Source organism: Anser brachyrhynchus (genome assembly GCF_964034855.1).
Source record: "Anser brachyrhynchus genome assembly, chromosome: 8".
Classification (NCBI taxonomy): Eukaryota; Metazoa; Chordata; class Aves; order Anseriformes; family Anatidae; genus Anser; species Anser brachyrhynchus.
This window is the reverse complement of record NC_137702.1, coordinates 21,976,280-21,989,416: the sequence shown is the minus strand read 5'-3', so window position 1 is coordinate 21,989,416 and position 13,137 is coordinate 21,976,280. Positions and strand designations below refer to the sequence as shown.

General features: G+C 58.0%; 1 protein-coding gene across 17 annotated transcripts in view; it reads right to left on the bottom strand.

The window, feature by feature from the left end:
- CACNA1E (calcium voltage-gated channel subunit alpha1 E) overlaps window positions 1–13,137 on the bottom strand; it is a 115,387-nt gene that overhangs the window by 48,188 nt on the left and 54,062 nt on the right. For all 17 annotated transcript variants that reach the window (XM_080601972.1, XM_080601974.1, XM_080601967.1 and 14 more), the window contains 4 exons: window positions 11,812–11,915; window positions 11,019–11,171; window positions 10,598–10,779; window positions 1,487–1,590 (listed from right to left, as the gene is read on the bottom strand). In XM_080601972.1, coding sequence (XP_080458098.1) covers window positions 1,487–1,590; window positions 10,598–10,779; window positions 11,019–11,171; window positions 11,812–11,915 — 543 coding nt within the window. The remainder of the gene's footprint in view (window positions 1–1,486; window positions 1,591–10,597; window positions 10,780–11,018; window positions 11,172–11,811; window positions 11,916–13,137) is intronic.

The following is a 13,137-nucleotide window of genomic DNA, read 5'->3' as shown; positions in this document are numbered from 1 at the left end:
GGTGCTGGGGACACCACGGCCCCATTGGTGGCCTTGCACCCATGGCAGAGCCCAGCTCGCCCAGCCCCTCGGGAGCTGAGCAGCCGTGCTTTTCCCTAGGTAGCTGGCACGCCACAAGAGCATCTCCATTGCCAATTAGGCCACCCACCCACGCGCATCCTTCCCCAATACAAACCCTATCAGCGATAAACAAACAGTGGAAATGCCAGCCGGCGCCTGGGAAGAGCCCTAGACAACTGCATCCAATTTAGCGGGCGCAGGAAGGGCTGCCCCATACGGTCCTGGTGGGGGCAAGCACCCAGGGGGGGCCGGGGCACGGCCAGGTGTCCCTGCGACCACCCCGGATGTGGCATAAGGAATGCAAAAGTCACCCGACACTGCTGGGACTTCTTCATCCTCCACAAGGCAGCTTGTTACCTCGCTGCAGCCTGTCCCCACAGCCCCTGCACCTTGACCTGGGGAGTTTCAAGCCACCTGGAGATGCTGAAGCCTTGCCTGCCTCTCTAGAAGCATGTCCAAAACCACCACCACCACACCCGAAATCACAGGGATATTTAGGACAATGATAGAGATGGCCAGGACCAGCTTCCACTTCGATACCTGCATCCCCAAAATCACAAACCATTAAGAAACAAGGACCAAGGAAATGTACTACATGACTCTAAGCTCAAGGAGAAATGTGCTGGTCACAACACCAGCCTGCACACACAGGGAAGTCTTTTTCTCGCCGAAGGCTGTCTCTAGCCATGTGGCTATCTCCGTACCCAAAAGAGCAGCTCAGAGCGCCCACGAGGCTACGTGAGGATGCTGATCATACACCAGGAGCCCAGCACAAACCCTCACGGTGCCCCCTGCCCTCACCGCAGCCGCCCCTCGCTCCCGACAGCCTCGCTCCCTCTTCGCTCTCTAACCCCTGCCAGAGCTGAGGATGCACCAGTGCAACCCTGGTTCATCGTCACGGAGACGAGAGGCCTTTTTCTCTCCAAAGCCAGCTTGATGGCTTGGATTAAAATCTCCATTCCTCTGGGGAGAGCACTGGGGTGCCCCAAACCCATTCCCTGCCCACCACACTCCAGCAGCTGGGAAACGCACACCTCGCTGCATCACATCCTGAGCTCATACCCGTTGCCATATTGCTCCCCCGTGCCCTGTCCCCGCCGGCAGGTCGCAGATTTGTGCTGACAACAACTCGCACATGACCAAAACCACAAGCTCTTCTCGAAGGAGAACCAAAGCATCTCCAAGGAGGGCGATAAACAAGCAACCCCTCTCGCACTGGGAGGTGCGGAGACCATGGGGAAGGGGGGAGACACTGGAGGAGGTCCCAGTCCTGGCATCCCTCCCCGGGCAGCAGAGGAGATGAGCCGAAGTTGGAGCAATCCCTTACATGGAAGGGGAAGGGGACAGGGGGACCTGGGGGGCACAGCAGAGCCGGGCTAGCCTCAGGGCTCAGACGCAGCCCGTAGGAGGACGGCGTCTCGCTTACCCCGACAGCACTCCCAGGACAAGGTTGAGGACGAAGAAGGATCCAATGATGATGAGGGGGATGAAGTACAGCCAGTTCCAGGTGGCTCCTAAGGCATCATTGGTCTGGAGGGGAAAGAAAACACAGGCGTGAGGTTACATCCGAGGCAAGCTCCTGGGCGGAGGGTGGCAGTTCTCCCCGCAGACCAACCACACCACCCTCCTCAGGGTATTATGGCCATGCCCCCAAACCCGATGGGCTCCTGCCATCACCCCGCTGCGTTATCCCACCCCAGCCCCAAGGAGCAGGCTGCAGCTCCAGGCAATTTTTCACCGGGGCTTTTAATAAGGCAGTGCCCCCCCGTACCTTGCAGCCGCTCCCCGGCCCCATTTGTCCTCGGGCGCCAGGCAGCGCGCACATGACGCCGGGCTGGAGGGTGATGCGGCAGAACGTGACTGTCTGGGGGAGGTGGCATCAATCTTGTTGCAATGAAAGGCTCTTTCTCTTTTCTCTCTCCTTCTTCCCCCCCACCCCTCCCCTTCCCCGTGCTAATTAAGCCCTCATCTTCGTCTGACTCATTGGCACTACGTCTCCGCGCTGGCCAGCGCAGGAGCAGAGCCCATCTCCTGGAAGGGAGGAGAAAGCCACCGTGCTCAAGCCTTCCTCCGGTGACCAAGGTGTCCCCACCGTGCCAGCACGGGGGACACCAGCCTTTCTGGCTGCTGGCACTGACCAGCACGCGGGGGGGATGCTGTGGGCAGAGCCCCCCGGTGCTGCCTGCCAGCCCCTTCCCTGAGCACCCCGCGCGGGTGCCTTGACTTCGCCCCATCCCGTGAGCACCTCTTTGGGGTCGCGGAAAGCACCTGTGGAGGCTCATCGCCCTCCTCCTCTGGCAGCAGGGGCACCACACATCTTCTCAAGGTCCTGCTCTCTGCAAGAGCCCCGCTCCACCACTAGCCCCTTTCCTTGGTGCCAGAAGTGAGCACAAGGAGTTGGGAATGGTGTACGGGAATCTTATGCAGCCAACGCTCACCACCACCCGCCAGAGACACCCAGGCCTCCCCCTGAGTCCTGGCTCCAGGCCACTGCTCTCTAACAGCTGTGTTTTCCAAGGCATCAGCCCTGAAGGCACTGTGCACCCCTTGGACCAAGCCCACGCAGGACTCCAGCCGGCTGTCACAGTGCCATCGGGTGCCTGCCACCGTGCTGGGATCAGTCCCCTTCGGAACTGGCCCCTGCCTGAAAGCCAGGGGGTTTCCCCCAAGGCCCAAGGGGATGCAAAATAGCTCAGTCTTTAAGAGGTGAACAAGACATCTTCCCCCAGGGCTGGACACAGGGCGATTTCCCCAGGGTCACCAGCCAACGACACCAGCAGCGCCCCGACACCACTGTGCTTTGCAGGCACGGCCTAAACTGGTGGCACTGGGGACCGGCACTGCCCTGCTCCAATGGCCAGAATTTGTCCTTTTATTCCCCAAGGAGCTCGGCATTTCCCACTGCTTCTCCAGCCCATAGTGGCCACCTCTCCACCCCAAAGCTGAAGCACACCAGCCCGTGAATAACGCACTATTCCCACTGGAAGGCTCCTCAAGCAGACGCTCTAATGCTTGCACTAACTCTCAGCCTAAATTTATTTGTGGCCAGTTTATACCCATTTGTTCTCTTGCCAGCATCGGCCTTTGGCTTAAATAGCTCTTCGTTTCCCATCCCGATGTGTTTACAGATAGCGATCACGGCCATCCCCAGCCTCCACCTTGCTAGATAAAGCAAGGTTCCCCCAGTTTTCTCCTACGTGACTGCCTCTCCCTCCCTAATTTCCTAGTAGCCCCTTCCCTGCTCCAGCCCATGGTTAATGTTCATCTTCCCTGGCCACAGGAGACACGAGCGAGCCATCCCGATGGGTCCCAGGGCATCCCGGCACGATGCTGTGAGCCTTCACCATCCTGATGGCAAACCTCTCTCCTCCTGCCCCCTCCACCTCCATCCTGGCACTTCCAACCACGACCTGGATTCTTAGGGGGTGTCTTCACTCTCCTCCAACACACGTCTCATCCCCATGAAAACCCACCAGTAGGTCCCAAAACCCCATCCAGCCCCACCTCGGAGCTGCTCCCTTCCCACCAGCTCCTCTTCGTCACCTCTTTCCCACAGCAAAAGCCCTACTACGACAAGAAGCTCTGCACGTTTCCTGCACTTAGAAAACCTGTCCTCTGCTGCCAGGTTAGCCCGGCATGACCTACCTTTGGCAAACCCATGATTCATTTTCCTCTTTTGCCTCCAAAATCTGTTCCGAAATGGCATGCAATTGAGGTCAGGCTCGCAGCCTTATTCCTGCCTGCCTTACTTTTTCCTTCCTCCCCCCGCTTTTAAATATAGGCATCGCATTCGCTCTCCTCCAGTCAGCTGGTGCCTCCCCCAGCACGCCGGAGCTGTTATAAATACACGTTACCAGACCTGCCATTTCATGTGCCAGCTCCCCCCGAACGCCGGGGGAGGCAATGCCCAGCGCCACGGTGATGGGCACCATGGGCTGGGGCCATGGCCATGCTCTTGGTCATGCTGCCCAGCCTCTGGTTGCCTCCGTGGTTGTGTTCACCAAAAGCTGGGGCGAGATGCCCATCCAGCACAGGAACCATGCCCCAACATCCCCAGACTTCGCTTCACCTTCTTCCAGTGGCAGAGCAAGGAACCGCTTGCTGCCCCTTCAAGCATCCTTCACGAGGTCCGTGTTGGCTTCAGTTTTGGCATGTCCCAACTTCTTCGGCACAAAGGTATCGTTCTTTTTACCAAGCAGCCCTTTTTTCCCAACCCTTTGGAGCATCATTTGCTTTTAATGTCCTTCCCCAGTCAGTAATTCATCAGCCCAGTCCCCTTGTGTCTTCCTATAGGTTTTTCCCCTTGGTCATCCATCATATGTAGTAGTGCAGACACACCACGGGTACTTTAACCCGCAGACTACACAAAAGCTGCAACTCCTTTAAATTAAGAAACTCCTCATTCCTGCCCCCAGCCTCGTGCTGGAGACCAGGTCCCATCGCTCACGCAAGCCTTTTGGGAAACCAAGGCACTGCCTGATGGCTGATCATTCTTCTTCCCTTCACTTTAAAGCTACAACCTTCTTATTATAGAATTTTAGATCCATCTAGGTTGGGAAAAGACCTTCAAGATCACCAAGTCCAAGCCACGTCCCCCCACTAACCGAGTCCCTCGGTGCCACATCCACAAGTCTTCTGAATACTTCCAGGGATGGGATGCCCCCACAGCCCTGCGCACCCCATTACGCACCTCAACACCCAAAACACCACCACCCATGCTCTTCCACGGCCACCTGCCCAAGAAATATGCTCGCTACCACCTTTGGGAATACCTGAGACACCAACGTGTGCCTTCAGCCTACAACGGACCCAAGCCACCCCATGGAGCTCTGTCCCCAGGGGTAATGGAGCCTGCCCTGCAGCCACCCCAGCGGGCAACCCGGGCACCCCAGGGACCAGCTCTGCTCTTTGGGCAGCCCCTGTGCTTCCGAAGGGCAGGAAAAGGCGCAGGGAGCTGCAAAAGCAGGTCTCACTCGGGGGCCAGAAATCTAAAGAAGTCTAAATATATCCCGCCGTCGAATGCAAAGCACAGGCTTGCAGCCCACACGTACCCTCCCTCAGGCTGTGCTCGCATAGGAAACTTTAGGATTTCTTTGCTGTAGGGAGGGGGGAAATAATAAAACAACCACAAACTCAATTTCTCCTACCCAAAAATAAGCAGAAAGCGCCTTCTGCCTTTGCAGGGCACCTTTAGTCCTCATTTCCCAGTGGCTTGACAGAAAGTGGAAGGAGAGGAAGGGCGATGGGTGGATGGGGAAGGAGCGGAGCTTTGCTCTGTTGGAGATGGTCGCTGCGCCCAGCACCCGCACAGCCGCCCTGCACACACCGGTGGCCCGCACGCAGCCACCTCCCCTGTCAAAATTCATCTGCATTAGGAGAGCCTCCATGATTTCTGCTCGAATCTGGAGCGAGACAGCAGGTAATTCGATTGGGGTGATATACAGCCATCGACTGGCAGCCACCTGCTCGGGGACACGCGCAGCACGGGGCACTGTCCACGCACAGATGTAACCCAGGGCTGTGCACGGTGTCACCTCCTCTCCCCAGCATGGAGGGGGCTTGGGGCTGAAGAGCAGAGGGGACATCTCAGGAGGCTTCTGGTGGGCGCTGTGCCTCCCTTCCCCACCCCCCCCCAGTGCCCACCGCTGGTGGGACAATGCACACGAAGCCACTGCCACGCCAAGATTCGCACACCAGATCCTTGGTTTGGCATCTCCTGACGGCTTTTTGGGGTGGCTGGAGCCATCCCTCCTCATCCCTGCCCCGCTCCTCCCTGCAAACCACAGCCACATCCAGGTGAGCAACGCGCACAGACCAGCAGGAGCAGCATCGCAATCCGGCAGAAAGAAAAGACAAAAAAATCTCTCAGCAGATTCCCTGACCTAACCAAGCTCCCTCAAGACCTTGACACCCGCTGCTGCTCTCCCCAGCGCAGTAACAGATCTCCTTCTTCCCTTTAATAGCAGTAATTTCATCTCCCGCATGCAGGGCCATGCCTCACTCCCCGCCAGCCGCGCCTGGTATCCATCAGCGACCCCGGTGCTGTACAAGATCTGAATGAAAATGCTTTTCTTCTCCAAATTAGGTTAATGAGGAAATTGGTACATTTCCTTCACCGAGCAAGGGCCGGCCCCCGGCGGGCCGCATCCTGCCCTTGGTGGGTGCCCCGATGCCGTGCCCACAGCACCATGCAGATCCCGGGGGGACAGGGGATGGGGAGCAGGCAGGGGTCCCCAAAACAGGGCATGGGATGCTCAGTGAGGGCTGAAGCACATGGACACACGTCTTGCTGGGAAGGAATGGGGAGAGGGGAAAAAAACAAGGAATGGGGAAACAAATTCCGCTATATTTCATTTTTCTATTTTCTAAATTTTTGACTCGGAAAAAAAAAAATTGCTAAAAGCATTACGAAAAAAATAAGTGTTTTGAAAATGCCTGAAATGGGCATGGAGACTGATCTGGGCTCCGTTCAACTCCGATCTGCCGAGAAGTCGCAGCCAGGCACCCCAGCACCGCCTTCCGGGGGCTGCGAAGGAAATCTTTGCTGGGATGCGAAAGGTAATTAGAGGCTCTGGGCTTAATGAGGAGGGGAATGAGACCCACTGCCCGTTTTCTTTGGGCAGTGCCAGAGCATCCCAGCCTCTGCTGCCTTCAGCAGCCGGCCCAGGGCAGAGACTTTCCCTGGCAGGAAGGCGGAGGGTGTGGGCAGGCAGCTTGCGACAGAACATGCCTGCGAATCTGTGGATCCAGCAGACACAGTTTGTTTCTTGCTGTGTCATTTCAGCGTGCACACACATTTAAAAAAAAAAAAAAAAAGGCAGGAACATTTGGCAAGCTGGAGAGGGTCTGGCTTTAAGTGCTAACAAAGAGCCGAGCCAGGAGGGGAACAAAAACCCGGCTTTCTGCCCGTTTCTGCGCGGGGTGCATGCAGCAGCACCTAGCAGGGCGCAGCGACCAGGAGCAAACTTGGGGTGGGGCGAAAACAGCTCAAATAGTTAAAAGTTAGGATGGTTTTAAGCCTTTGGGGTGGAACTTCCTCAACTCCTCCTTCCCGAAGCCCTCGCGTGCCTTTCAAACCTGTGGTTAAGTTGCAGGCAAGGAGCAGAAGGGGCTCTGTCCTGTGGTGCTGGGGCCTTTTCGGCTGCCCTGGCCCCCCAAAATAGCCACGGAGGTAATAAGGTCTGCGCCTGCTGAGAGCACAGCGTGTCGATTAAATTTTCATCCCTCCCCAGCCGGGTTTTTTGGTTTGTTTTAATTTGAAGCACACGCAGCAGGACTCCTTCTCCCTTGGCGAGGGCTCCAGCTCGAGCGCCTGGCGGTGTCCCAGGGCATGGAGGGCTAAGCACCGAGAGGTTTCCTCCTTTTGACACCTCTCCCACCTCCTTCGCTCACCAGCATCCCTCCCTCTGCCTCCTCTCCCTTGTAAAGGCACCGGGCTAAATGCACCTGAGCGATGCTCAGGGCCTGCCAGTGCCAAAAATGTTGGTCTTGTGGCACCCCCTGTATTTTATCACCCTCCTTTTCCCCAGTCCCACCTCTTGTGTTGCAAGAGGGATTTGGGGTTTACAGCAAGCAGCTGTGGCCTGCTTGCTCCCTTGCCATGCATTTTTAACTAGCGGCACGGATGCTCTTCCAGTGCTGCTCGGGAGGCAGAAGGATTTTACCCATTAGTGCTGACGGCCGTGGCCCTGGGCAAAAACGGAGCCGGCCGCTTGCACAACCCAGCTTCGGCATGGCTACTGGGGTTGTGCCAACCCTCCTGTCTGCCTTGGGTTGCTCCAACCACCCTCATTTCACTGTGGCTGCCTCTTCCCACCTCAGCATCCCTCCCCCAGCGAGGAAAGGAGGTTTTTTTTCCATGCTCTTGTCCTGCACCGACACCTGGCCATGGGCTGCTGTCCCTGCACCTCGCAGCCAATGTCCCCAGCTCCAGCAGTGCCGGGGGCAAAGCACACAGCTGGGACAGGCGAGGGTTAAACCCCATCCCGAGGCCACATCCCCGTGCGAGCACTGGGTGCCTTCACTGGGTGTTTTTGCCCCAAACCCCAGTTCCCAACAGCGCGGGGGAAGCAGCTGCCGGCGGCTCCCGAAAATGCGCTCCTGCCTGCTACCTGCAAACAGCAGCCGAGCGCCTCCGGAGCAGGAGCAAACAAACAAATCCTGGTGAATAAACACAGCCCTCAGAGCCAGCTATTTTGGAGGAAGTCATGATTTCAAGCTCTTTTCCCTGCCTTTTCACCAGGCTGAGCATCTCCCCACTGTGCTCAGCATCCCCGCGCCACTGGGGGAGGGAGGCAGGACAGGGGTCCCTTCTGCCAGCGTGGGTTTCCCTGTGGTCCCAGCAGAAATCAGGTCTGGTTTCAGAGCACCCCAGGTGAGGGGGATCTGCTCCAGCAGCAGCAAAAGCAAAATGTTCCTAAGCTTCCATTTTGGATAGCTAGAGGGACCACCAACCAAAACCCACCTCAAAAAAAACAAAGAATTAAACCCTTCATGCTCCCAGGGAAAGACACCAATACCCCGCAGTTTGAGGCTTGTTTTTCCTCCCCCCAAGCACACTGCTTTCTGCAGAGCAAGCCTGCCTTTCACGCAGGCAAGGCTGTTGAAAACAAGGCGAAAGCCGAGCGCAACCGCGAAATAACACACATGGAAAGCACCGCGGGGCTGATTAGCTTTCCGCGACGCTTTCTACAAATTGTGAGAGCCGCGCTTCCAGACCTGGCAAAATTGGGGGAAAATGGGTCTTAAAATCACGAAGCAGCTACACGGGGGAATATTAGAGTAAGCAATTTCTTTGAGAGATTGCCGAAGCATTTTCCCTGCCACCTCCTCTCCCCTGCAAGGCTGCCTCGCTCACCTGAAGGGACTCGGTCCCATCACTTGACACCAGCAGGGAAATGCAGAGACCCCCTGGCTAACCCCCCCAGACCTGGAGGCAGCGAGCACCCCCTGGGGAACACCACCCCCAAGCACACACCTGCTCACACCTCCATGTTTGCTTTTTTCGCATAAAAAGGGTCCCAAGCCCATTTTGCTGCCTGCAGACTGCTGTCGCGTGCGGGGACCGAGTGCCCGCAGCCTTTGCATCCCTGCAAGACAGGGGGAGGGCGAGGGACGTGCAAAGTGAATCAGCAGCGTTTTACCAACAAGACCCAAGTCCTCACTCAATTAGCAGCCGAGGAAGGTCCCTGATACTTCCCATTACGGGTAAGTAATAGCTGGTACTCTGCAGAGGAGCGGGAAGGGGAGGCAGCGCATGGTCCTGGCCGTCGGGGACAGGATGACAGAGCACAGCTGGCCACCGATGCGCCTGGTGCTGGGAAAATCATTTGGACACCCAGTCCCCAGCATCCCTGAGAACCCCAAATTAGCATTAATGCATCACCCCTGGTGTGATGGCTGTGGGGACGGGAGGGCTCGGAGCAGGGCTGTGGATGCAGCGATGCTCAGGGGAAGGGCTGGGCTTGCCCGGGCTATGGGCAGCAGCTGCCCATGGTCCAAGGCAGACCTGCAGGGGAAAATCACCTCTGCTCACTTATCCTGGGCACTACGCACCGCGGTTAAGTCTCTAATCCCACTGATGTACCAGAAGCGGCCAAGAAATGCTCTTGGTCTTGGTCTGACCTCCCAGGTGGTTCAATTCTGCCCCATTCCCCCGCCAAAGCAGCGAGACCCAGGCACCAACAGCTCCTTTAGGGTGAGGAAAAATGAATCCTCATGGCAAGACCAAGCCCTGGCCACAAAACACTCCCCTAGCCTGGGTTTGGGCGGCCCATCTGCCCCACGGATGCCAACCCGTATCCCTTAGCACAAATAAAAAGGAACGAGGTCCCGACGCTTGCAGCACGCAGCCTTTGCTGGGGTTACAAACCAGCCTTCCAGCTCGCAGCACGGCGAATATTGAAGTGCGTCTCCCCATCGCAAGCCGTGCAATTTGCCTCCCGCAGAGCAACGCCACTCTGCAAACCTCCAGGCATTACGGGAGCCGGGGCACGGAGACGCTCCTGGCGCAATGACGCTGGAAGCGGCGCTGAAATTAGGCTGGGAACAAAACCGGCACGGCTGCTTCCAGCCCATAAAATAAAACTCACAGAGCCCATTGCCACGAAGCCGGGGCCATGTGATGGCCTGCACCTCTCCTCCTGCTTCCCCACTTTGTCCCCATGTCACTGCCATGCCCTGTGGGCACAGCCCGGAGGCAGGAGGCACCGCAGGGTTTTGCTCTCTGCAACAGGTTGCACGAGCTGCCCGGAGATGGGGACAGAGCCCTTTGGGATGGAGACATCCCCTTGGCGCATGGGGACGTGTAACACGCCTTATTTCCCATCTCCTGAGCCCTTTGGGATGGGACATCCCCTTTGCCCACTGCGACGTATCACACATGCCTTATTTCCCACCTCCCACCCAAATGGGATGTGCTGACACCGTCCCCATCACTCAGGATCTCAAAGCCTTTCAGGCCAAGGAGCTGCTGCCATCTCCAGCACCCCGTCCCCACGCCCAGACACCCCAAGAACCCCCCAGCCTCGCCACTCACGTTGTACAGGACTGTGGTCCACCCTTCCATGGTGATGCACTGGAAGACGGTCAGCACAGCGAAGAGGATGTTGTCGAACTGCGTGATCCCGTCGTTGGGACCGATCCACTCCCGGCACTCGTAGCCCGGGGGGCAACCCTGCACCCCGCACGGGTGGGGGGGGTCCAGCTCCTCCAGCTCACCTGCGGGCACAGGGCAGAGCCAAAGGACGCGGCGGTAAGGGAGGAGAAGAGCACAAATGCAGGGGGGCTGGGGACAGAGCAGGGCACGACGAGGAACTGATGCACCCTGCGTGCAAGCAGGGGGCATATGTATTACACGGAGAAAGCCATTTTTTGTTGTTTTTTGTTTGTTTGTTTTGTTTTTTTGTTAGTTTGGGGTTTTTTTGCATGCTCAGGATGCACAGAGCTGCCTTCCTCACCTGAATTGTTCGTGTAGCAGGCTCGGTGCAGCTTCCCGCTGTAGAACTCCAGGCCGATGATGGCAAACATGAGAATGGCGAAAAAGAGCAGCAAGCCGATCTGGAGGAGAGGCACCATGGCCTTCATGATGGACTTCAGCACGATCTGCAGGCCTGGGAGGGAAAAGGAAGAGCCCAGCTCAGCTCAGCACACGCTAGAACCAGGCACCCCAGCTCCCACCTTGCCAACAGCCTTTGGTGCAGGGTGAGCTCCCCAGCACCACCCGGGCATCGCTGGAATAAACCCCACGACATCCCCAGAACCCCAAACTGCTTGCTTCCTGCAGCACATCACCCCTACGGTCCCCTCTGCAGGGCCCTGGGGAGGTGGTGGCAAAGCTCTGGACATCCAGCTGAGCATCTCCTCGGGGCAACGCAAGCAGGTGCCCAAGGAGGGAAGCCACGGCAGCAGCCTACTTTATTTATTTATCCCCGCTCCTGCAGAGGAACCTTGCAAAAAGATGAAATCTCCCCTGAATCAAGTCCTGGAAGGATCTTGATCACCCACAACCTTCTGGCCAGGGAGCAGGACCCCAGAGCTGGCAGGGGGCACCACGCCACCGGTGGGCCGGAGGGGACGTGCCACCTGGGGACACCGGCTGGTCACCTCCCATTGTCACCCATCAGCTTCTTCCCCTCCCTTTCCCCAATTTCCACCCCACATCACCAAGGTGAAACAAGGTCCCCTCAGTCTGGAGGAGGCAGGGACGGGATGCGAGTGCCCTGGGAGGAGAACTGGGATTGTCTGACTTACTGGGAATGCCCGAGACGAGCTTCAGGGGCCTGAGGACGCGCACGGCGCGCAGGGTGCGCAGGTCCACGTGCGTGTTGAAGTGCGTCCCGGCCGTGGCGAGGATGCTGCGGGCAGACACGGAGAGAGCGGGGTTAGGGCCCCGTGGAGCGTTCCCCACCCAGGGAACGAGGTCCCACAGGCAGGACCCGGTGTGGGTGCAGGGATCCAGCGCCTCCCAAAGCCCACATGCTCCCAACCCCCTTGGATGCTGCAGCAGGAGCTCGTGGGCTGCTGCGGCCGGCCAAAGCCCCCCAACGCTGAGAACCCCCACTGATCCCCCCCCCATAGATAAATACATTCAAAAATATACAGCGATGAAAGTTTGATGACCTTGGAAGGCACAGGAAGGGCTCCAGAGGCTTTCTGTTAAAACACAGAAATTTCCCAATCTCTGGAAAACAAACTGGGGCAGAAGGGGGCCAGCGCGCGCCGGGGCCAGCAGTGGAAATACCCGAGGTGCTCGCAGTGTAGGAGGAATCGGGGGGATTGGTGACACTGACAGCACAAGACGGTGTCACCAGAGCTCGTGGCCGCCCATCCCACCCGGGCTGGGTGAGGAAGAGGAGAAGGAGAAGGCAGCAGGAGCAGGGGGAGGAGGTGACGGGGAGGAGAGCGGGACAGAGGGCGGCGGCAACCTCGGGGCTGCTTGCAGCAATCCAAAAACCGAGGGAAATTGGGTCATTGTTCCACTAATCCATCTAATTACAGGCCAGAGCGGCTCTCTGGCGCGCTGAGCAATTAGCGCTTGCTCCCTGCCCCGCTCCCCGAGGCACGCAGGGCCCAGCGCCCCTCGGGAAGGCGGCTCGGTATCCTGGCACCAGACCCTCCCAGCACCAAAGCAGGCTCTTACAGCCCGTTTCCGTGCCCTCGTCTTCACCCCTCCCCATTTTACCAGGCTGGTTTTGTTTGCAGGAGGGCGGCACAGCCTGCCCCAGCCTCACCCCGACACCACCCAGGGCCCGATCCCAAGGGACCCAAGGGCTCGAAGCCGCGGTGACACCTTCTGGCCAGGCCCCAGCCCCCGCTAAACGCTGACACGGGCGGGTGGGAGAGCCGAGAGGGGCTTAATGAAGTCAGGAGCACCCAGAAGCTCGGGAGAACTGCTTTGTTAAATTGTCTGTAAGATTAAAATCAATAATCGATACAGCACGGCCGCTCGGCAGCGCACGGGAGCGACAGGAGCGCGGGTGCTTTCATCTCTTTGGAGCAACCTGCGGTGACAGCGGGACAATCCAGCACTCCCCAAACACCAGTGGAAGGACACCCTGTGCCAAACAGCCCCCAGGA